The sequence below is a fragment of the Amblyomma mixtum genome, chromosome 9, assembly GCF_055824585.1.
Source record: "Amblyomma mixtum isolate Tamu chromosome 9, ASM5582458v1, whole genome shotgun sequence".
Classification (NCBI taxonomy): domain Eukaryota; kingdom Metazoa; phylum Arthropoda; class Arachnida; order Ixodida; family Ixodidae; genus Amblyomma; species Amblyomma mixtum.
Window position 1 is genome coordinate 78,145,110 of NC_143020.1, and position 24,074 is coordinate 78,169,183.

General features: G+C 46.9%; 2 protein-coding genes across 13 annotated transcripts in view; both read left to right on the forward strand.

The window, feature by feature from the left end:
• Positions 1 to 5,697, forward strand: part of LOC149329808 (uncharacterized) — a 31,448-nt gene extending 25,751 nt beyond the window's left edge. For all 9 annotated transcript variants that reach the window (XM_089560480.1, XM_089560479.1, XM_089560476.1 and 6 more), the window contains 2 exons: positions 4,559 to 4,606; positions 4,977 to 5,697. In XM_089560480.1, the coding sequence (XP_089416606.1) occupies positions 4,559 to 4,606; positions 4,977 to 5,366 (438 nt within the window). In that variant the 3' untranslated portion in view covers positions 5,367 to 5,697. The remainder of the gene's footprint in view (positions 1 to 4,558; positions 4,607 to 4,976) is intronic.
• A 9,891-nt stretch (positions 5,698 to 15,588) lies between these two features.
• The window catches only part of LOC149329809 (uncharacterized), a 28,749-nt gene continuing 20,263 nt past the window's right edge, over positions 15,589 to 24,074 (forward strand). The window contains exons 1-3 of one of the 4 annotated variants that reach the window (XM_089560486.1): positions 15,943 to 16,803; positions 19,283 to 19,493; positions 22,669 to 22,977. In XM_089560486.1, the coding sequence (XP_089416612.1) occupies positions 22,744 to 22,977 (234 nt within the window). In that variant the 5' untranslated portion in view covers positions 15,943 to 16,803; positions 19,283 to 19,493; positions 22,669 to 22,743. Of the gene's footprint in view, positions 19,494 to 22,668; positions 22,978 to 24,074 lie in introns of all 4 variants that reach the window. The other 3 variants (XM_089560485.1, XM_089560487.1, XM_089560484.1) reach the window with 3 other exon arrangements.

The following is a 24,074-nucleotide window of genomic DNA, read 5'->3' on the forward strand; positions in this document are numbered from 1 at the left end:
CACGCTTAGAGCCGTGGTAGTGTGCATAGGTGGTCCCTTAAAAGCTCATGTATATTTTTTTAGAGGGATTTTCAGGTTAAGGACCGCAGTAGAAGCAACTTTTCAGCGCATCCTTCTCATCGCGAAAGTGACAGAAAAAAATGAGAGCACTGCAGTCTGCTGCATAGGAGAAATGCAAAAGCATTGCATGGTTCCTGCGGTTGCGGTGATTACGGGCTAACTTTCCTAAGTTCGTTCATAGATACCACTATCATCTGACTTTGAATGACATAGCAACTTTTCAAAGTTCCTTGTAACATGGAATATCACATTATTTTGAATAACGTTGCACCTCTTCTAAGTTCCTTCTCAGAAGACGCGTATCATATAACCCTTGAATGACGTTGCGACTTTTTCACGTTCGTTGTCACGTGACACTGACGCATGACCCTTAAGTCAGCGTTGTCAAATGACACTCATCACATGACCATTAGACAACGTCATCAATGTTGGAGCGAAAAGCTCAACTTCTCTCATGCACAGCTAACGATCAAATGGCGCTTTAGTTTGACCTCTAACTGGAGGCTCGCCGCAGGTGTCGCTGTGACGTTATGCCGCGTGACTTGTCGCAGCTCTTGCCATTCGTTCCACCCTTGCGCCGACTGCCGCTCCAACAGTGGTGTCACATGAATAACTACGTGATTCGTGCTTGCTGAATGGTCATCGTAAGGCGCTATTCGACTGAGGTTTGGAAGAGCCGGGCTGCTTCTAACGATCCCTACGACAGAGCGCGTCACGAAGCCGCGTTGGCTAGAGATAAGTTGCGAAAGCTCGCTCATACAGTTGATGAAGCCGATGCAGAACGGTAGGTGCTATCGGGATGGAAAGAAAAGCGAACAGAGCAAAGCTTAGGCGCTCCGCTGTTAGCATTTCTTTTAATCACTCTTTTACTTCGGTTGTAGCAGAAATGTGCTAGAGTCATCCGTGATGCATTCTAGGACGACTTCAAAGTCTTTTTTAGCACCCAGATAAAAGTACGATCAATAGAAAGTCGAACAGCAGAGCGTGTAGGCGCCGCGTTGTTCGCGTTTCTTTCCATCGAGATAGTGCATCAGGAGAAGCAGCGGCACAGGCAACAACAGTGGAATAATAAATAAATAAATAAATAAATAAATAAATAAATAAATAAATAAATAAATAAATAAAAGTATCTCAAGTGGGAAAGGGTAGCAGATGCTGCCAACGTCTCCGCGTCGACATCGGCCGCTGGTTCGGTTGCCTTTCGCTCCGTATACCCTGGCTCAATCGAGTTGAGCTGCAGCCATTTCTTTCATTTCCACAAATCATCGTTAGTCACATGCCACCTGTCACATGACCCTTAGATGATGTCGTCACTTCCTTCTGCTACTCGTCGCTCATCACATGACTTCGTTATAACCAATTAATTCATATGCGATACTATATAGTACACCCTCATCACACAATTAAATCTAACACATGAGAGGTACCACTTCCTGCAAACATATTTTGCGGACAACTTGCAATGACGGCTTTTAGCTCTCATGAGGGATATAATGCTTTCGCATTAATAATAAACAGCAGCCGAAAATCAACCCCTCAATGTTTTAGTCATATAACATTGGAAAATGTCGCGGAGATTGCTTTCAGGATGTAATTAAATACTTCTTGCCGGACTTCAACAATTTTTTTCAGTTGGCGCCTAATTTGAACTCACAAGTAGCCGCGCTACAAGTCGCGTTAAGTTTGCATGAAAGGCACCGCAGTACCGCGCACAAATTGGAACTCAGTAGGCTGCGGAACAGGTGGGGTTTATTAGCTGGAAGCCGTCCACAACAGCGTGCCTGATAGCCCATTCTTCTTCTCGCATGTAAAAATCACTGAATCATTTAGATAACAATACAAGGCATTCCTCATTGATTTGGCGTAAATCAATTCCAGGTGTCGGGGACATGTATTTACGACAGGAAGAGATAGGCAGAGTGAGAGATACAGGTAAAGATAAGCGTTTATTTATAAAGTAAGGCAGAGAAGGCGGCTTAAGTGACAGCTGTCCTGGTTCTGCGCACTCTTGAACATGGAGAGGACAAAGAGAGGCATCGTGTCATGAAACCAACAATTGATATGTTCACCTTCAAATGAAAGCGAGAGATACACGGTGAAAGAATTTTAGTGAAAGGAAAGGTGTAGAGGTCAGCCGGAGGTAAGGTAACCCTGGCCGGTTACTCCACAGTGGGGAAGGGGAATGAAAGAGTAAAAAAAGGGTGTGGGTGCGAATGGAGGGTGATGATATCATAATACAATGAATTGCTAGGGGTCGCCTTGTTTATAGACAAGACCAAGCACACACTAGGTCGCACTTATCTCGCGAGACTACATGCAGAATATGGAGCGCATGTCTTCCTCATGAAGCATATGTCTTGCACATACGCACAAATGCATGCAAGAATTTCGTGTCGGTGATCACCTGAATAGCTCTAGCAGTTTTAGCCAGTTTCTTTGCCGAGAAGCATCAAACGAAAACGAATATTCCAGCATTTTTACCTTAAATTCTGGGGAAAACATTGCTTGCCTTATTAGCAGCATAGTCCTCTTTTGGGGTAAAAATTGTGATCTTTGCGGCCCCAGCGCCCCAAGCCGTCAGTCCGTATCGGGGCAACTACTCGTAAAAGTGCACCTATGCCCCAGATACGAGCCTCGATCCAGCACCAAGCCCTCCACCACAACCCCTGTCCAGAAGGTGCTGCCGCCACCAACCTCTACCCTCCCGAAAGCCTGCACCAAAAAACCCAGTAGTACCAGAAGCCTCTACCTACACAAAACTTGTGCAGTAAGGGAACAATACAGTGACGGCGAAATAAAATTTTTAAGCCCAAAGGAAGGGCGATTAATGTAAAAGGGAAATGAAAAACCAGCACCTTTAACACAGATTGTCGCAGCACATGGAATGATCACCCGGGGTTTTTTCTTTGCTTTGTTTGCTCTTTTCTGCATCCATATTGTCGGTGGTATCATACAGCCACTTTTGATGCTAGACTGCATTACTCTGTTTATTTTGAACAGCGTGAGAAGCGATAAAATGCATTTCGTTGTTCTTACTATTTTAATTCTTGCTCCATCGCTGCTCATACGACTTTTCCTTTCTGTTGTTTATAGTTGCTCTTTCCTTGTATCATTTGTATTGGTCAAGTTGCGAAGTTGCTTGTTTACATACTTTTTACAAATATTTTATGCAGCTTGCTTAGCTTAGGTGCATGCTATTAGACTTGCGGCCAAATTTTTAGCGACTTAAGTTCCGAGCCCAGCGTTTTGGAAAGCGCTTTAAATTACATCTTTCCAAACTCAATGAAACTCATGAGTAAAAAAGAAAGAAAAGATGTATGGGGCCGAGTTATCTGCTTGGGTCATTACTTTTTTCGGAGTTCGGAGGAATGATAAATTTGAAGCTTCAGCCAATTGTCTTTATTATGCACATGGCACTTGAAGTATTTGCGTTGCGGATACTACGGTCTTAGTTCACGCCACATGTAGGTGTGGAATAGAGTTGTATTGGCACGTTGAAAAAGACGAGTTTTACGGGTTTCAGCGAAGAAATGCACGATTTTGACGACAGCGAGACCGCAGGTCACAAGTGACACAGATCTTAAGATAGTCTACTATTCTTTCCGGCATGTATTGCTGAAAGGGGCTCCCAATTTGTAGACCATAATGCTTCATGTGATTACTGATTCTTTTCGCGTTTTAAAATGCCTAGATTCATTCATTTTGGGTGGAAAAAACAGCGCTCGTCCGTGTGGTTTCCTTCTTCTTTGTCTTCCGTCCCTTTCGCGCTGTTTTTTCCACCCAAAATGAACGTATACCAACTCGCCCAACTTTTCATTCTGCCTAGATTCACACTTTTTGAACCTGATTTATACAGGAAAACGTAGCTTAAGTGGAAGGTGGTGAAGAGTCTACATTCTTTGATACGTCGTCTCCGAAGGGTGCATTTTAATGTGGAAACTCGAAACAAAAGGGATGTTAATGTTTACCAAATCACGGTCACTCCTAATGATTCGCGAAAAATTAACAACCCACGAATTTAGATTAGTTAGAAAGTTTTAAAGTGCATGTTGTTTATTTTTTAGCGTTTCATGGCTTCGTTCTCCAAATATCTTATACGCGCGGTAACGCAAGCATGGCTGAAAGGAACTGAAGTTTGAAACCTAGTCTCAAAAGGAGTGCTATTTTGGCATCTGGGTTGGCAAAAATCAGCTGAAAGAAGAAATTCCTTCTGGAAATACGTGCGTACGGAGGTCTTGCGTGGGGAGAACTCATCCTCATCTGAAGATTGTAATCAGTTTACATAAGACGCGTTGTCAACGGCATAAATGTGAGCGAGAATGAACGGTCTCGTGGAGAAGACGAAGAATTTTGTTGTTGTGGAAAAAATGTGGCTACAAATTGAAGTTTAAAGATCAGTGTGCGTATCTTCTCATTATGCGGGAACTTTCTTAAAACAAACATGAAATTCACTTGATAATATATAGCTTTGCTTGCATTTCTTTTACTGTTTTCCTAGGCGACTGCGACCTGGTCACTAACTCACCTCTGGCGTGCCGTAACATCGGTAAGCATCGTTAAAATGAAATGCACTAACCTTTAAAACAATTGCATGGTCGAGGCTCTATTAATTACTTTCTCAGCTGTCACCGCTAGCATATCTAGCTAGAAAGGCGCTTGATCAGAAATGCATTGCGAGTAATAGGTTTTTTGTGCAAATTCAGCACAGCATTCTAATTAAACAATTGTTTAGAAAAAAAGTTCGATGCAAAAAGTCTTCAGGGAAATGTAGCTTGAAGCAGCGCGGTGTTTTCTTGCTGCAAGCCTAGCAATAAAAACTTATTTTGGGGTATCTGTTTTGTTAGTTGTGATCTCCAGTTTTTTGCTCTGCTTGTTTGTCTCCGCGAACCATTGTAGTTCTTTTATCTTTTTTGCAGATTTTCGCTCTGATGCTTGCGCCACTATCAGCTATTGTGCAACCCATCACAAGACTCTTCTCGTCTTCCATGCGGGCATCCTGGCACTATGGTGTCCCTAAATGGCCCAGTGTTCCTACCTATGAAAGCGTGTATGGATGGTTTAAGGATGTGGACGCACATTTAGAATGGAAAAGAACAGAAACCGAAGTTGAAAAGTTTGTCCAGTTAATGGACATTTTGCCATCGAATGTATGGCGCCTGTTTCCCAAAGGTCTCAAAGCCAGTTCAAAACAGCCTCGGCCTTACACCACAGCCAAATCACTCATAATATCCGGGTTCAAAACAGGCCAGTTTGAAAAGGATCCTGATTTCCTTTTGACGGCGGTGAAAGGAAAAAAAATTGACTGAAAAGTGAGCTAGATGACTAAAGCGTGGCCCCTTCAGTAAACAACCTCATCGACACACTCAAAGAATATGTGTGGCTCCTGCAATTCAGAGACGTCGTCCACAGCGTGGCTCATAGTCATAGCTCACAGAGACTACCCGGGCGAACTGTGTACAGAGGCTTAAGGTGCCTGTGCTTGCAACGTGGACCATAGTATTTTGCGTTAAGAAATACAAGCACCGTCAATCTCTTGTTGATTCCTAAATGGAATACCAAAGGAAGTTGACGCGGGTAATGAATGCAACAAATTGTACGAACCAGAAAAGAACAAAAATAAAATATTGTTTTTCCTGATTTTCTTCGGGCTACAGCAATAAATGATGATGATGATGATGTCCTCGGGCTGAATGGCAATAAATATGCATTCTTTCAGCTTTTCTTTTTCTTCAGCAAGAAGGCATTGGACGGAATTGCACTTTGAACGCGCCTTCAAGTCGTTGCAGTCTCAATATCGGAACCGTAGGTCTTCCTGAAAGTTATAAATAATGGCTTCCAATTTTAATCATTGCTTGGAGCCTAATTTTTAGCCAGTCCTGATCACCCATTTCGTGCGTTATAGGTTTTTCGCTTGCATTTCCCGTAAGGGGACAATGATTTATGGCACAGTTGGTGGGGCCACGGTTGCGGGATCGAAGCTCGATCGTGTTTTCAATATCTTGGTGGAGGCAAAAAGAAAGCAGGCAGGTTGATGTGCGGTGAGATATGCATGCTTATAAAAAACCTCAGGTCCTAGAAATTAGTCGATGGCCTTTCACTACGAACTTTATCGCTGGCGCTCAGCTTCTTCTTGTTGAGCCTCACATATCATTCTGCATTTTCAAGAATCCTCCGAAGTCCCCTGGGGTTTCAGTTTTAAAGCCGGCGTTATCTCACCTTAGATGCCGTTCTAATGAAAATGCTTTACAGAAATCTCAAAGGTCCTGATGCTCCAAGTACTTCTGAGAAACGCAAGCAAGCTGGTATGAGAAACGAAGCATAATAAACTCAAAAGCAACGCTGCGCTTTGTCAGTGCATGTTAAAGAACCGCAGGTGATCGAAATTATTCTGGAGCACCCCGTTGCGGTGTTACTTTTAGCCCATAGCGGCGTTTTAACATTAAACCTCGCATACTTCACTAATTGAAACCTCTGCGTCCAATCCGTGACAGAACGCGTACTTCTCTGAATCAATGCCATAAATATAACACACGTTTCCCTGAGATTTTGTTAATGTGAGTCCTGATTTCGGAGCGCCCAGAATGCGCACAGATGGACAGCTGGTCACGTGTGTCGCTGATGACGCACTGATCGGCAGATGTGCGGGCCACCGATGATACTATGCGAAGGAGAGCACCAGGATCCCCGTCATCGGCCGGCTTTCAGCGGGAACGAAGTGACGCATCCGCTATCACAAGCAAACGTTCTATATGGGGTTAGCACTTAAAAAAATTTAGGGGGCACTTTGGCTCTCTAAAGGGCTGCAAAGCGTAAGCGCTTCCTGGCGCACTTTTTTTTTTTTTGTTTTATATTTATACTTATTTTATTTTTGTTTGCTTTTATGTTTATTTTTGTTACTTTTATTTTATTTTTTATTTATTTTCTTTCATTTATGAGACCCATGCATTCCCTAGATGCGCCTTTATTCATGCTCAAACCCTGAGCCTTCTTGGCGGAGCGCTTCAAATGCAAAAGGCCCTGGTTCGATTCCAAGCCCTTTAACAAAGTTTCTTTTTTTTAGGTATTGACGCCGAAACGCGGACACCTTTGCTAACATTCCTTGGTCACGAGAGTATGAGGCATTAAAGGCTTTCGCCGTAAAAAAGCGGTGCGCCGCAAAAGGGTGAGACCAACGATATCATGTTTGAATTCATGGGAGCGCTTCAGTCTCGGGAACCTGAATGTCGTCGAATGAAGACGCAGCAGTTATACAGTAGGCCTTCGTGTGTAATGTCACTTATAGCGAACTTTGAAGTCAACGCCATCGGGCGGCCGTCTTTGGAATCTGGAAGCGAAAAGTTATAACAGAAGCAATTGAAATACATGTTGCGTTAACACGTTTTGGCGGGCTAGTTGGTTAAGCATCTTGAATAAATAGCGCGAACGAAGACGAGCCCAAAAGGCAAGAAAATGACAAGAAAATGACAAGTAAACTGCAGCGCACTGAAACCAACGATACATTGTTTGCCATCATGTGGAGCTCCTCAGAATATTTTTTTCATTGCGCTTAAATAGCTAATTAACTATGAAGAATTATGCAAATTTTCAAATATTCATTTTAGTTCCAAGACCGTCACGTTAGGTTGTAGAGCAGGTTTATAAACAACTGATCTAGTTCATTGTAGCAACGTGTCTCCTACGGGGTCTTTTTTTCCGGCATCAAAAGAAAGCCCGCGAAACATTGTCACGTTGTAGTGACGGTAGTCCAGCGGTCAGGAAGACACCAATAAGACTTGCAAACGAAGCTGTTATTTGGGCTGACTTGCGCCCGCAAAAGAACTGAATCACTCGGCGCCGGCGTAAGCAACAAACGTGCTCGTCAGTCGCCGAACTACGAATGCCCGCCGCTCGCGGCATCGCACAATTTAAAGCCGGCAAGGAAACTTCGAGATAACAGGACAAGATCATCTACAGTAATCTGGAAAAGCGTAGATGCAGCTCTTCATGGCAGATTAGTCCGGTCGCTTCTCGCGTCACGAACAAAAATGACAACACCCCTTTTCTGCGGCCTTGAGCGCGAACGAACGGACACTACAATGATACGTGGCAATATGAAAAAATTACCGACGATTGCGTTACTTCCTAATGCGAAATTTGAGCGCAGCAAATAAGCTGTTTCACCTTTTCGATAGATTGAGGCAAAGAAATCGAGCAACACATGTATGCGCTATCACAGAATTTTTTTTATTTTTCGCAGGGAGAGGGGGGAGGGGGGCGGCGTGTACATCCAGCGGCAAACGATGGGGGCAGAAGCGCGCGCAGCAAGCGGACAACACGATAAAGGGAGGAGGGAAGAGATAGCAGCGACTGACTGATGCCGCCGACGCCGATAGTGAGTCAACCCCAGCTGCGGAGTTGGTTTCAGGGACAACGCCGCCGATGCCGACACAAACAATATGATACCCTCGCTTCCGCAGCGCTAAGAACCAGGTCTAGCCGTGGGAAGGTGGTCACGTATTCGTCGACGTGCCGGGGCCTACGTGAAATAACCGGCGCGTCGGCAACTGAAGAGCACCCTATCCGCCACACAAGAACAGGGGGGGGGGGACCCTTTCCTCCTCTTTCTGCATGGCGGCGACGGTGTTCTATGCAGTCACGTTATCTTGACTCTCTAGCGGCGTCAGCGGCATCCAGCGGTATCAGTCGGTCGCTGCTAGCGCTGGGGGGATGAAAGGGGGGCGGAGCTGGTTACGAGGCCGACGACAACGCCGACGACGACGCGAAACCCAGGAACGGACGCCAAAGAGCTGCGCTCTAAAAATACCACGTGGCTACGCTCGTGGGCTACGAAATTGCAGCGCTCACAACGGCGCTTCGAGCAAAGGGAGCATGCCCGCTGGCCGTGGCGAAGTCTACGGCCGCCGCTCTTAGCAGCGGCTTGACAGGGCGTCAGCACTTTCCACATCGGCGCGGCGGCCGTTCACTTCGCCACGGTCAGCGGGCACGCTCCGTTTGCTCGAAGAGCCTTTGAGAGCGCTGCAATTTGGTTGCGCAAGAGCGTAGACACGTGGTATTTTTTCATATTTTGCAGGCTTTCTTTAGATGCCGGAAAAAGGAACCGTAGGAGATACGATGCCACCATTGGGGACCGCAGCCTCGCAGGGAGGCGCTGCTGACGCCAGTGAAAAGCGCCCTCTCCGGCCGACTCCACACTTTTGACCGGAAAAACCGGTCACCCCTCCCATTGAGTAGCTGCGCGAGCATCGCGCTTTCTCCTGAAATAAAGGCAGTTAATTCTGCACGTAATTTGCACCTATTGGGAGGCCTGCAAATCTCTTTGTGCAGTCGTGAGCTTTCTCCCTCATGCATGAACGCTGACGAGCTTCAGAAAAATGTACAAACGCGTTAGAAAGAAATACGAACAGCACGACGCCCACGCGCTGCGCAGTCGGAATTTATCTTCAATTCGCTTTTACCTCGGTACTAACAAAAAGACGCTAGAGTGGTAGTACATTATTGTAACACGGGTGTCTCTAGCGTATTTGTGTCTCGAGCCAAGTATAAGCGTGACGAAGATAAATTCCAACAGTGGAGCGCCTAGGCACCGCGCTGTTCGCATTTCTTTCTGTTGCGGCAGTACGCTCTGAGATGTAGGTTCAAAGAAACAGTGGACAGTGAATTTTCTTTTCGCTCCGCAAACTTGAAAAAACTGCTGGTGGATCAGGCCCACTCCGTGAAGCAGACTGTTGACGAAAAAGCCGGTACCGTAACGGCGAAATGTGTATCGCAAGTAAATGACGAGATCATTTAAGACGTGGAATTCTAGGTAAATACCATTTCTTTTTTGGCGCGGCCATCTTCGCAAGATACTTAATTTCGTTGGGTGGCTGAACAGTTCGGTGCATGCAGGTTTGTTGGCCAAATAATAAGGATTTTGTTACGCGTTTCGCTGTATAATAATGGAAATAATTTTTATTTTAAATTAAAATAAACTGGCCTTAAGGCGACACGCAAGGCTGAAGAGAAAAACGAAAACACGCACGAAATGCGCCTACCAGCTGCTTGCTATATACGGCTAAGAGAAAAAATGCTCTAGTTTGGTCAATCGCTACAATGGAGGTAAGCGGTTGGTATATTTATTTTAATGCCGATTACAGCGCACGCGCATCCCCAAAACAATTTATTTGCAGAGCCATCGCTCATATGCGAACGCTCATCCATGTGCAAGCAAACATTTTGATTATTTTTATTTTTAGAAATATTTTACATGTAAACCAACTTCGAAAATTGAGCCAGGCGTCACAAGTCGTAACATTGAGGCGGTCATTGACCTTGCCTCCCACGAGTCTGGATAACGCCGCTAGCTGTTGTTGTCAGTTTCCAAAATAAAAATGGCAAAAAAATGAGTTTCGTTAGCGCGAGCTTTAGTAAACACTCCATGCTTAGTCGATTACAGCAAAAACTGCTCAGAAATATTATTACGCGTGCAACATACCAAACGTGTTTAGCAACAGACGAAAGCTTACTTCACCCTGCCCAGAGCAGTTATCGAGGCCTGCCGTTTCTCGTTCTCATCCATTTCATACCCAACAATTCCGGACAAAAACATTTTTGAACAGGAAAGAGAGTATGAACGCATTTTTTTTTCATATACTGGAAGATTTCACTATAGCAATCTCCCATCGGTAGGCTTGGATTTTTTTTTCTGTATTAACGTTTTTCCTATCGTCAACTGCTCGATACGAGCGATGAAAATTTTTTGAGATTTAGCTACATATAGAAAGGGTGGACCATTACCTTCAGTATTTCCATTACCTTACGTTAAAATTTTCCAATATTAATTTTTTTCCCAAGAATGTAGGACATGTCCAGGAAATCTGTACAATTCCACGGGCAGTCCTTGGCCGTTGATGTTCAGAGAACTACTGTGACAGCCCCTGACACGAGTTTCTCCACTCTTAGAACGTCGCGGAATTCCAGCCATGACTCACAGCGAGCGGCAACACCACTTTTGTGAGCCCGCGAGCAGGACTGCACGTGTTCACAATGAAAGAGAGAGCGCCAGCGGCGCCAGCAGTACGCGCGTACTAGTCGACAGACTGCTGGCTCAATGCGCTCCGCCGGCGACGTGCCCGGACAGAAACGCCAAAATGACCGGCAGGGGAGAAGTGGCGCTGGTGCAGTGAGAGCAAACTTCAGTTGCGCTTGGTTGTTTACAAGCCTGTTCTACAACCTAACGTAACGGTCTTGGCACTGAAATGAATATTTGAAAGTTTGCATAATTCATCTGAGTAAATTAAACAATTAAGCGCAATAAAAATATTGGTTTCTGCGCGCTGCGGTTAACCATTTTTTTTAAATCACTGGTTCAAGTTACGTGAAACACCCTTTATAGTTAATGGTTTTGAGAGGGTTTTACGTCCCAAAGCGACTCAGGCTATGGGGGACGCTGTAGTGAAGGGATCCGGAAATTTCGACCAGCTGGGGTTCTTTAACAAGCACTGAAATTGCACAGTACATGGGCCTTTAGCGTTTCGCCTCCATCGAAATGTGATCGCCGCGGCCTGAATCGAGCCCGCGTCTCTCGGGTCTGCAGCCGAGCGGCATAACCACTGAGCCACGGCAGCGGCGCAATTCAAATATAAATTATTTCGCGCTCGTAGGCGAATACCTCCTAGTGCCTTCAATATACTAACGTGTCATGCATGATTACAAAGATAACAAGAAACAGCTGGCGTATTCCTGTAATTCCTATTGGCTATCTTCTAACGCCTTCTTAAAGGGCAACTCCGGCGATTTTTCGATGTGCATCGATTGAAATGAAATTGTAAGTCTGTATTCTTTATGATAGTCTGATGACTCATGTAAAATTTCGCACCTGAAACCGGCGTAGTTTTTCCGCAAGCGAATTTTGAAGACAAGCGCTCCTCGACGCGAGCGGCACCCACTGACCGAGCAACTTCTACAGGCCACCCTGTTCTGTGACGTCACTGGCGGGGCGGCGTGTCAAGCTGGTTGGGCGCGCGCTGGCGCTGGCAGTGCAGGGGAAAACTGAAAATTGGTTTTGATGAAAGTTAATGACGCAGTAATGGACACCCGAACCGCGACGTAAGGGAGGAGTGAAAGAAGAAAGGAAGAAGGAGGTCCGTAGTGGAGCTCTCCGGAATTATTTCGACCACCTGTGCAATTTCGCGCCATCTCAACGTGCCTGATGTGATGTGTACGCCAGAGTGATGGGTCACGGCAACTTCTGTTGTGCTGTGGGGTGCACAAATTCTTGATCTGTGACAACGGCCGTGATCTAGCGTAGGTTTCCTAGCGATAAGAACCTTCGCGACAAGTTGGTGAGAGCTGTCCTCCGTGTAAACTGGTCTCCGAGGCAGCATTCCCGCTTGTGCTCGGAACATTTCGCGCCAGATTGCTATGAAAGCTTTGGACTCGCTAAGGCTTCGTTCAACTGGCGCTTGAAGGCATATTCTGTGCCAACGTTATTCTAGTACAACCGTCTATCGCAGCGGCCAGCTGAACGAAGCGCGGCCGTCAAGAAGAAGCGGTATGTTGGATTGTAGAACTGTAGCTGGCGTGAACTCACTTCCAAAAGCTCGCCGTCGAGATAAAGCTTCGCAGAGAGGACTGTTGGTGATGCATGCCCCTGTAAGGACGTTGTGCACCGCGGCAATGTTCCGGCAGCAGACTCTTTCATCAGGCTGGGTCGGCCGGCACTGGCCACACAAACAGCTGTCGGCGGGAGCATCTCATTAACTTTAGTTCTGACGACTCTGTCACAAATACATGCATGAGAAATGACTCAAGTAATCACTTCTCCGAGTTCAGACCGTCTCCGTGCTGCAGGTGACGCGGCCTGTGGTGTGACTCGGCTGGCTCGCGCGGCGGTGGATCATACCTGAAAGGCGACTCGTCCAGTCCAAAATCGTCGAATGAGTCGTCTTCTAAAGACTCGCTGGTCTCGGAAAAGCTGTCCTGCGCGCTTTCAGTCATGTCGACAGCGCGGCTCAGGGTAGTTGCGATATCTTGGGGGCCTCACAGCGCGGCGAACCCGCTCGTGACGTCACAGTCAATACCGCACGAAGGCACCTCCCCGGTTTCGGTTTTGCGGTTTCGGTTTCGAGTTTTGCGTTTTTTGCTGTTTAAAAATTATTTTACGGTTGCTTTTGAAAACCTCGTATCGTACACAGTACAGGAGGTTCTTAGGAACACAAAACAGCCATTAACTTAAAATGGCTGAAAAATCACCGGAGTTGCCCTTTAAAACAGCATAGCATGGCTCGAGAGAATACAAGCTCGTTTCTTGCGTGGTTTTCTAACAGTGTGACTTTTAGTAAGGAAATATTCTTCAAACAGAGTAAGTTTAATTTTAACAGATGTTGGGTCGCTGGTCTTCTTTGAAGGAAAATGCCAGCCTCAGCACCGTGGGTTTTTGCTCACAGTTGTCTGAGATTATTTTGAGCACCTTCCATTTCCTTCCAGTCATGTCCCAAGGGGGACAATGGCGTCGCAATTTTCGGTTTTGGGAGTGTTGCGGCTCAGGTAGCATGGTCGGGTCGGAGAGGGGACGAGGTTACGGGAAAGACAAGAAGAACTTTATACAGGTAAATTTACATTATATACAAACAGCAACTGAGAGGACGTCTCAGTAAGAGAGTCTCGATAACAAGGAGCTTGATGACGAGAAGCTACATGGCAATGAGCTCGATGGTCAGGAGCTACTCGGCCGTACAAGGCGCGAGTTTTATAGCGTTTCCTTTCCCTGGGATCCCTAGGGTGAGGGGGGGGGGGCAGGCCTGCCGAGGGAAGAGTGTCCTGAAAGTTCACTGTGGCACCCATCACACACTCTATCAATAGGGAACACGCCCCCGTCACGTGTTGGGAGAGAGAGAAGGATGCCATCTACGTCGCGCAGACGCTGGAATGTCCACGAGCAGCGTTCCCGCGCTTTTCATGCGGCCGCACGTGCAGGGTCCAGGCTACGAGCAAGTCCGCGCGGTGTAGAGGAAACGCTCGCTGTATGCTTCTTCCCGGAAGACGGATGCTGCTCTCAAACTTGATGACTGGACTCAGCTGACTCGCGGGCCCCTCGGAATGTGAAGTACTGCGGACCTTGGCAGCTAACTTCTTTCTGTAGAGGAGGGTGCACTGCAGAACTGCGCTGGCTAGTTGCGGGGTGGATTACTGACGCCGCTTCCGTGGCTAATCCAGGCGCGGACCCTGCGAGCCTTTCGGGACTCGTCGGCATTCCGCTGTAACCGCGCCGATTTTTCCTCACGACGAAGGCGAAACGTAACAGACTGCCCCGCCGGGAGAAGGAGATCCCGATGGACAGGGGATTGCATCCGCTGTCCGGTGGGATGTCGCTCGAGGCTGCTTTTACCAGGAGTCGGTCATCTCTCGTTTCTTCTTGAGCCCAGCGCACCCCGAAGGCTTCCTTCGCACGTTCAGGTTCACAAAGGGCACTGCAAAAGTGACTTCACAGTGACTCGTTCCCCGCTAGCGTTAGAACTACGCCGACAACCTAACCGGTTAGTCAGCAAGCACGACAGAATCCCCACTAAGCAATGCCAGGCTCTTTGCCTCTCACGCAGTCATTTAATCCCTGGGAGTAGTCCAGCAGCACTTAGAAAGTGTCCACAAATCTGCACACTGCACTAAAAAACCCGTCTCACTGAGAAACAATAAACAAAACAATATGTTCAAATCCTACATCAGAAAAAAAAAACATCAGTAAGCAGCTACTTTGATGCTGATTCTTGCGCTAGGGACCTCGGCTTAATCTATCGGCATTACCTTTGAGACTCCCCTTTTTGTAACGTAGTTCGATTCGTAATGATCACAACATTTACGAACGCACTTGCTTCCCCTTCATTCTACATGGCAGCATACTGCCGTCACCTTGCATAACCCTGCAAAGATTCGCTCAACATCAGAGCCAAAGTCACATTAATTTCCCTAATGCCAAAAAACAAAGCGGCTCCATTCGCTTATGCTAGTGACCTGCAATGGCCCGTCTGGCAAGCACTTCGCATTTTAGCGGACGCTGCCACACATAGGCACCACTATACTTCGTCTCACAAGATGTTTGCAGCACTACGGAAGGTAGAGCTCTCTCGTCCAATCAGGACTGCAGAAACACAGAAAATAGTCCCCTGAATATTTGAGGAGTGTATGACTATTAATCAAAACAATAAGCATTGCAACTAAAAACATGGTTTGGACAGGTATATTTAAATGGTAGGGAGTGTTTCAATCACTGGTGATATTACCAGACAAAGCCCGTACGGACACAGCTCTGCGGAGGCCCGCTGCGAGGTAGTGATGCGTCGCCACTTTCCAACATGGCGTCGGTCGAGTCTGTTGTCTCTCCTGTGTGCTCTACACGGACAGTGCGCTGTTTCCCCAAGTAGGCGAAGCAGGCGGCTTCGCGACAACAGAGGAACTGATCAGAACAGGTTGCGACAAAAAAAAAAGTGGGGCTAGTCCCTATGAAACGGGCGTCCGCCTGTCCAAAAACAAACAAAAAAAAAGAATAAAAAGACATCAAGCGCCACCTGCTAGAGGTAGAAAGAAGCCACCTGGACATCAGGTGGATCGAGCCACAGGCGCGTAGGAACACACTAATGTAGTGCGCGCCATCCTGATTGGACGAGAGAGCTCTACCTTTCGTAGTGCTGCAAACATCTTGTGAGACGGAGTATAGTGCATGTCGCAAAACAAACTGCATCAAAAGAAACGCTAGACCTCTGCTCCGAACTTCCTTCTGCAGGAAAGCAAAAAAAAAGAAAAAGCAAACAGCAGAGACTCATTCTTAGAATCTGCTGCTAACGACCCACGTCGCGACTCGAAGGGGTTGCCTATTCTTCAGGCGCGCCCTGCGCGGTCATAGACTGACAGTAGCCTCGGCAGACGACACCCTATAAAAACCCCAGAGCTCCACACGCCATGCAACAACGATTTGTTCCGCACCCCGGCCGCGCGTCTCCAAAGTCCGAGCAGCACAAAGAAATTCCTGCGTGTACTCTCTCGATTCCGGAAACTCCCTCGTTTCTTTTTTTGACTGGAGCGCGTTCTGCTGCGTTCCCTCGTGAGGTAGCAGCGGGTGCTTCTCTCCGGCCCGCTGCGAGTTTCACCCGTCTTTCAACAACTTCTGCAGTGTCTCCACAATAGGGCAGGTGGCTTTCGCTTTATCTGAACCCACCTACCCAGCTTGGCCTTCGTACAACGCTTATCGCATCTGGGGTGCCGCGATGACAGTCTCGGGCGTTTACGTTGATGACCGGCATTTACCCGTACGATGTTCTGGGCCCGTCCTTGTGTCCTTTCTCTGCGGACTACCCCTTGGCATGGCTCTCCTTGCGCGCGGCGCTACTGACGCCGCTTCCGTGGCTAATCCAGGCGCTGGCCCCGCGTGCCTTTGAGGACTCGTCGGCATTCCGCTGCAACCGCGCCGATCTGTCCTCACGAGGAAGGCGAAACGTAACAGGAGGCACACTGCTATCAGTCGAAGGGGCAAGGCGTTAAGCGGCGCCTTTATCAGATCGCCAGTGAGTTGGCACAGAGATAAGCGGAGGCGGCTTCGACGGAGCGGCTATTAGCATCTGTCAGTTCGGTTTAGTCCCTGTCACAGGCGGTTGCCGATCGCGTTCGTGTTCTCAGCGAGCGTAAAAAAAATTGCGTAGTGGGCTCAACAGAGTGGATTCAAGTTTGCGTGAGCGTGCTCTTTCCGAAGGATTCCAGAAGTTCATGTAAGAGGTGAGTTCCCAAATTAGAGAAATACGCAGTTAGATGATTGCAGTTTTGAAACTAATGGTAAGCTTCATGCAAGCGTCAAAGCTGTTTGGTGCGTGGCTTTTGAAGGGCGTCAGCTTCTATGTCGGGCGATCTTGTGGCTAACAAATATGTTTTCAGGCACTTAAAAAATTCGTTAGTCTCGCTATTATTATCGCTGTGGGACTTTCAATTTCCGTGTTTACTGCGGAGAGCTACAGTGAATCAGTAAAACTGAAATTTGAGCGAGTTAGTGTCCATCAACTGTAGGAGAACAGGAACGGGCGCTTGTGTTTGTTCTGACGCAGTTGCTTGCGTTTTCCCCCTATAATGCATTTGGTGAATGAGGTATTCTTCGTCTACTTTGTAACAGGGCATCGAAACGGCCGTTAATGCTTTTTTTCTCGTGTGCGTGTAACAAGTAATGCGGCGTACTCAAGGCGCTTTTCAAAAGCTTGTCGTGAACGGTGCATTGGCTGTTGCCATTTTGTGTTCACCTGCGGGCATTTGTGTCCGCCGACAGCATTAAAAAAACCACGGCTTATTCGTGCAGGTTTCATACCTGGTACAATGTTTTCCTTCCCGCTCATTTTGTGACTACGATAGCGATGCAGTGTACAGGTGCACTAAAAGTAAAACAGCACTCGAGCGGTGGCCGAACTTGCCAAAACTGCATGCAAGTGCGCTCTACGAGCAGATGCCCAGCAAAGAGCGAGGGCGCGTCTGCCCAGCCAGCTGACCCACCTCGATGATCTGATGCTCGTCTTACCGTCGGGTCAAGCGAAGCGGCGCCGCTATCGTTACTGCTCGCCGGAAACGCTTTTAGTGCTTCGTAAGTAACTGATGGCACTATTTTCAATCTGCGTGGCCGCCGCGGTTCGCGCTTTACTCGGCGGCGAGTTAGTTGCGATCTGGATCGTTTCTAAACGCTTCTGCATCGTTTTCACAAGTGCGGTAAAAATTTTCATGTCTAAAGGGAGCGCGTGAAAAAAAGAATAGCATGCATATATCGGCTTCGTTGTCTTCATAGTAAAAATAGGTCATCAACGGCATAGCAAATGACGTGATTGAAGACCACTTGATTCACAAATTAGCTTTCTTACGCTGAAGCAAACAAAGTTAAAATTTCATAGAAAATAAGGCTGCCTCTGCTTTAGTCATTCTGGGTTGCTTATAATTTGAACATCTATTTGCATCACAAAGACAACGCAGCCAAGATGTGCATGCTATTCTTTTTTCATGCGTTCTCTTGAGCCAAGCCAGATTTTGGCTGCACTTGTGAAACCGATGCACTAGCTTTTACACTTCATAGCGCAGCAAACTTGTTACCAAGTGAAGCGCAAACCACGCTAGTCACGCAGACTGAAAATGGTGCCACTCCAGACGAAGCAGAAAGCGCATGCCGCTGAAGGCCAGCTTTTCTGCCCGATGCGGGTAAACAAACCCTTGCAAGAAGCATTGAAAGCGCTTCTTGCGAGCATTGATAGTAGCAGCGTGGCTTCTCTGGTGCCGGCGATAAGGCGAGCTTAGATCGAGATGTATCAGCCGGATCTGTCAACTCCCTTTCCATCTCTGCTGTGCATCTGGTGATAGAGCGCGCTGGAATGCAGTTCTGGCAAGTTTAGCCACCGTTCGCGTCCTCCGTTTTACTTTTGGTGCTCTACTATTCTTGAATTTTCAGTTTCCTGAAAAGCTGAATGCCTTGAAGTGTGACACCTAGATAATTCTGATGCTCATAGCAGTATGAAGAACTTTGGGATGCCAATGGACAACTTGCAAAATTGCGGCAAAGCTGACTTAGAGGAAGATGTTTTCCAACCAAAAATCCTCGTCACAGACACGTTTTCGCTTCCTGCCCTGCTGCCTAAAGGGGTTAGCGCGAGGGGGCATGAGTCAGCAGCCCTGCACTGTGTCCTTCTTTGAAAACGTGTGCGGGGATGCCCCCAAATCGGCGTGAACCTGAAGCCCCGCCGGACATTACCAGCTTTCGAGGTAGAGTGTGAAGGAAAGTTGTGCGAAGGTTACAATGATGCATTCCCTTGACGAGTACCTGTCTCGACCCATTCCTCTCGTTCGCGCTTCGGCTCTATTGTGTCCTTTCAACAATGGACAACTTGCAAAATTGGGGGAAGGCTGACTTACAGGAAGATGTTTTCCAAGGAAAAATCCTCGTTCACATACACGTTTTCGCTTCCTGCCCTGCTGCCTAAAGGGGTTAGCGCGAGGGAACATGAGTCAGCAGCCCTGCACTGTGTCCTTCTTTGAAAACGTGTGCGGGGCTGCCCCCAAATATGCGTGAACCTGAAGCTCCGCTGGACATTACCAGCTTTTGAGGTAGAGTTTGAAGGAAAGTTGTGCAAAGGTTACAATGATGCATTCCCTTGACGAGAACCTGTCTCGACACACTCATCTCGTTCGCGCTTCGGCTCTATTGTGTCCTTTCTACAATTTCCCTCCCATACAGATAGGGACGTCTCTCCTCTCCCTTTTCGAGGAAGAATACGAGATTGCCGTCTGCGTACAAGGGTTTTTGGTTGGAAAAATTGTAGAGGGCGCTCGTTATTCTGCAAGTTGACAGTTGACAGCCGTGCTGGGCCGACGTAGGTTTAGGTGCTGTTCGGATCACGCGTGGAGACCGGGACCGGACCGACTGCGAGAGCGACTGCTTAAAATAGGTGAGTACTTTCCTTTAATAGTTTTAAAAGTGTGTTTAGTTTTTTTAGGATATTAGGGGAAGTGCAGGTTAAGGAATAGAATTTAGGTCAGTGACCTATATTCGGCCGGCAGTTTTTTTTTGTGCGTTATCCTTTAGAGAGATGCCTATTTTTTCTAAGTGATCGATCGGCACTTGAGGTAGGCAGAATTTTATTTTATTTGTGCACGTGTTTTCAAGTGTGTTTGTCTTGAGCATGTAGTTATCTTACCATTTGGTGGAAGCAATAATCGAATGTTGCTAAGATGGTTAAGGTACTGAAGGTTAGTTGTACGGAGTGTGAGGCGTCGGTGAATTTAAAAGAAACGCGGTTCGATTCGGTGGAGGAGGCCGAAGGCACTGATTTTGTGCAAATTCTGCGTATTAGGTGCACGCCTGGACAGGACTGAACAGCGAACTAGTGTTAAGTATGGATGCTCTAGAAACAGAGTTACAGATAGAGAGGGCAGAGAAGCGCAAGCTTCAAGAACAGCTTTGTCAGTTGGAGTCAAAAACGGCTGACACCGCCATTAGAATCCACAATGGCGGGCATTCCAGCGCCAGCCACGTGGATGGGGCTTGCAGTGGCATGGACAGCGAGAAGCCAGTAGGTCAGACATGTTCAGGCAGGAACAGCTACGCACAGGTGGCAGCTGGGAAGTCGAGAGGCGATGCTGAGAAGGGGACCGAGCTAATTCCAGGAAATGTGGTCACAGTCACTGATAAGAGGCAGCAAGATCCGGAAGTTAGGAGGGAGGGGCAGAGTACCCTAGTGCTTATCGCTGGTGACTCAAACATGGGGCGCTACAAAAGAGCTATTCTGGACCGGGTGAAGGGTGATAGGCGGGTAACAGTCGGGGTGTTTCCAGCAAAGACAATGGACGATGTTCTGAGAGCGACTAAAAGTGAACTGTCCGAGAAGGCTGCAAGGCGTAACTTGGTAGTGGTAGCGGCGGGGCTAAATGATGTCCTGAAGGGTAACGCCGCACAAGTAGGGAAAAGATAAGCTGAGGGAGTTGACGGTGTAAGGGCGATAGCACAGCAAGCGCAGATCGCGTGATTTTTACTGATCGAGTTAAGGCTGCTATCTCGCTGCAGGTCATGTTGCTTATACTGGGTGTCCACGCTAACTTTAGCCAAGGGTTAAAAAAAAAAATATTTGAGATAGGCCAGGGAATCTACTTACATCATAGGCAATTTTTTGTTTTGAAAATAATTAATTAGCAATTAAGATAATTTTTCTAAATGCGTAAATATTGACTTTAGACGGCAAATGTGAATAGCAAAGTTGGAGTGCACCTTCAGAAACCCCCATTCTATTGATTTGCGATAAAGAAAGCCTCACGTGTATCTTTTTTCCGAGCTCCAAAGGAAGCCCGCGAAATACAAAAAATCACGTGACTAGCGCATTCGCGCGCCACGATTGTGCTGCTCTCAACCGTGGCTTGAGTGAACGAAATCAGCTGCTGGCAAGGTGCGACGACCTCAATGCGCCGGCAGGCCGATATGCCAACGGTGGTTGCGGCGCCCACGCGAGCCAGTCTACAAGCGTGACGATGCAAGTTGCAGCTAGCAACTATGAGCATATCTTCTATGAGCATATCTTCTTTTGCCTCTCAGTGACGAATAAAAATCGTCGCATTAGTGTTTGTCAGCTTCGGCCATTTCATAGCTCACAATGCCCGGCGCGTTCGCTGCAACTTGCACCGTCATGCTTGCAGACTGGCTCGCGCGGGCGCCGCAACCGCCGTAGACATATCGGCCTGCTGAAGTATTGAGGACGTCGCGCCTTGCCAGCAGCAGATTTCGGTCACTCAAGCCACGGTTGAGAGCAGCACAGTCGTGGAGCGCGAATGCGGTAGTCAGGCGATTTTTTTTTTGTATTTCGCGGGCTTTCTTTGGAGCTCGGAAAAAATACACACGTGAGGCTTTCTTTATCGCAAATCAACGGAATGAGGATTCCTGAAGGTGCTCTCCAACTTTGCTATTCACATTTGCTGTCTAAAGTCAATATTTACGCATTTAGGAAAATTATCTTAATTGCCAATTAATTAATTGCAAAGCAAAAAATTGCCTATGATGCGCGACCTGGTTGGTAGATGTAAGTAGATTCCCTGCCCTACCTCAAATATTTTTTTTTTGCCCTTGGCGAAAGTTAGCGTGGACACCCTGTATAGCCTCGCTGCGTTTGTGCGCATAGCACTTTCCTTCCGAGCTGATACTGCGGTCAATATATTTATCAGTTTTACATTGTTTTTCTTCACGATCTTAATCGAGAACTTCATTGTTCCTTGCTTACTGCTTCAATAAAAGTGAAAGCACAATGTACTAAAAGACAAAGGACTCTGGCACTTGGGTCGTAGAGAAAACACTCCAGGGTTAGGAAAACCTCTTGCACCATAGAAACAAACACCTTGGAATGCCCAGCTCAGAGAGATTGCGCATGAGCAGAACAAGATTTTGATTGTCGCTGGTGTTCCGGGAGATTCAGCACTGATGCGTTTTTATTTGTATCCCTATATGTCCCTATATAGCTATATGTCTGATATTTCGAGGAGAATTTAAATGAAATGTTGCTGAAAAAAAGAGGGGGAGGGTGTGCAGATTTAGCTTATTGACTTCTTTTCCAGGTAATGAATGCGTGCATTCCATTCCAATATAAGGCTTTACTGGAATTTATGACATAGCACCTGCAACACGCGGCAGTACTATGTGATGCAGATATATGTAATTTTCATAGTTCACCTTCTCTGTTTACCGCTCTGAACGAAACTCGCAAGCATTTTTTTTTTTTGCGCAAAGATGATTGGTAGGAAGAAACTTCAGACATAGGGGTCAACACACCTGAAACAATATTAAACGAAATGCCCACACAAGTGCATTAATTCCATTCCATAGCGCGAGTTGCTTGTCTGGCATAGTCGATCCATTACCATCGCTTATTTGAATGTTATCTTTTTACCTTTTTTCCTGCTTTTTTTATAGCCTATGTTTAGCAGTAGTACACATTGCTGAATGTGCCGATTAACGAGGGTACATGAAGATACGGGCCCTCTATCTGGTTTTTTAAAAACGTTTGATTACTGCATTCACATTGAAAAATTATTGGAACGTGTCAGTTATTTTTCGTGTCTAACAGTGTTATAAAATTATTACAGGGAAGAAGAGAGACCACAGTGCTAAAAAGCAGCGCCCAGTATACCTTCACGGCAGTGGGAAGAAGTTACGGCAGAATGGGTGCCATTGTCAAGTACCGGGACCTTCCTGGTGGCCCCACCGACGTGCAGCTAGGCGAAGAGCTGTCGCGTCATTGCCTGTGCTCGCATTGTGGCATGCTCTCCATGACTATGTACCAGGACCGCAACGAGCACGTGTTCTGCGGCGCCTGCATCGAAGAGCGAAGCTACAAATATCATAGTTATGACATCTATTGCAAGTCCGAGCAAAGGGATGTTTCGCTGGACGAGGTAACGTACACTGATACTACACTCGTGCGCTAGAAGATGCGTTTTTAGTATGTACAGGCTTTGCCAAAAGTAACCAGGCTGCATTGTTTCCTTCTCATTCGTATAGTAGAGCCCTCGTGTCTTCCCAATAGATCAAAAAGTAGTTTGAAGGTGCGGACAGGGGTTCTTCTTGCCATACAAAGATTTGGAGCTTCAGGGCTGGCATAATACCTTTAATATACGACTAAAAAACAAACCGTGCTGCCTGGTTACTTTTGGCAAATACTGTACTTACATGCTCTTGAGTTTTTGCGCTCTTGTTTGCAGGATTCTGCGTGATTATCGCGCGCTGCTCCGTAGACGTTCTCATAACCACAGCTTATTACATTGCAACGCTGCAGGCATATTAGCATGCTTCACTCAGGCTTCCAATGTATTTAACTTCCAATCAATTTGTGCCCCGCCGCGGTGGCTCAGTGGTTACGGCGCTCGGCTGCTGACCCGAAAGACGCGGGTTCGATCACGGCCGCGGCGGCTGAATTTCGATGGAGGCGACATTCTAGAGGCCCTTGTACTGTGCGATGTCACTGCACGTTAAAGAACCCCAGGTGGTCGAAATTTACGGAGCCCTTCACTACGGCGTCCCTCATAACCTGAGTCGATTTGGGACGTTAAACCCCTATAAACTAAACCAAACCAACTAATCAATTTGTATTCTGTTGCATTGGACGATTTATGTCGGTGGTTTCGTAGCAGTTGTGTACAGACTGATTTTGCCGCTTTCGGCACAAATTTTGCCTCTTCGAAAGAGCGTTCACCTACGAGGCCGTGATGAACGTGGCTGTTGCCTTTCGTTGCTTGTATTAATTTTCTATGATGTTATCGCTTGTCGCTGCGGTCATCTAGATGTGCCCTACGAGATAAACAGAAATTACTAATGGGATGTGCACGAAGCGAAAATAAAAGCGGCATGGGTGGCAAAGAACGAGCGATTTGCGATTGCCCGCAAACGGTTACGTACTAAATTACATGCGGACAAAATTCCTTTGTTGAATAAAAATATGCACTGCATGTAGGTTAAAAGACTCGAATCAACACGAGTAGCGTGAAACCTAAAC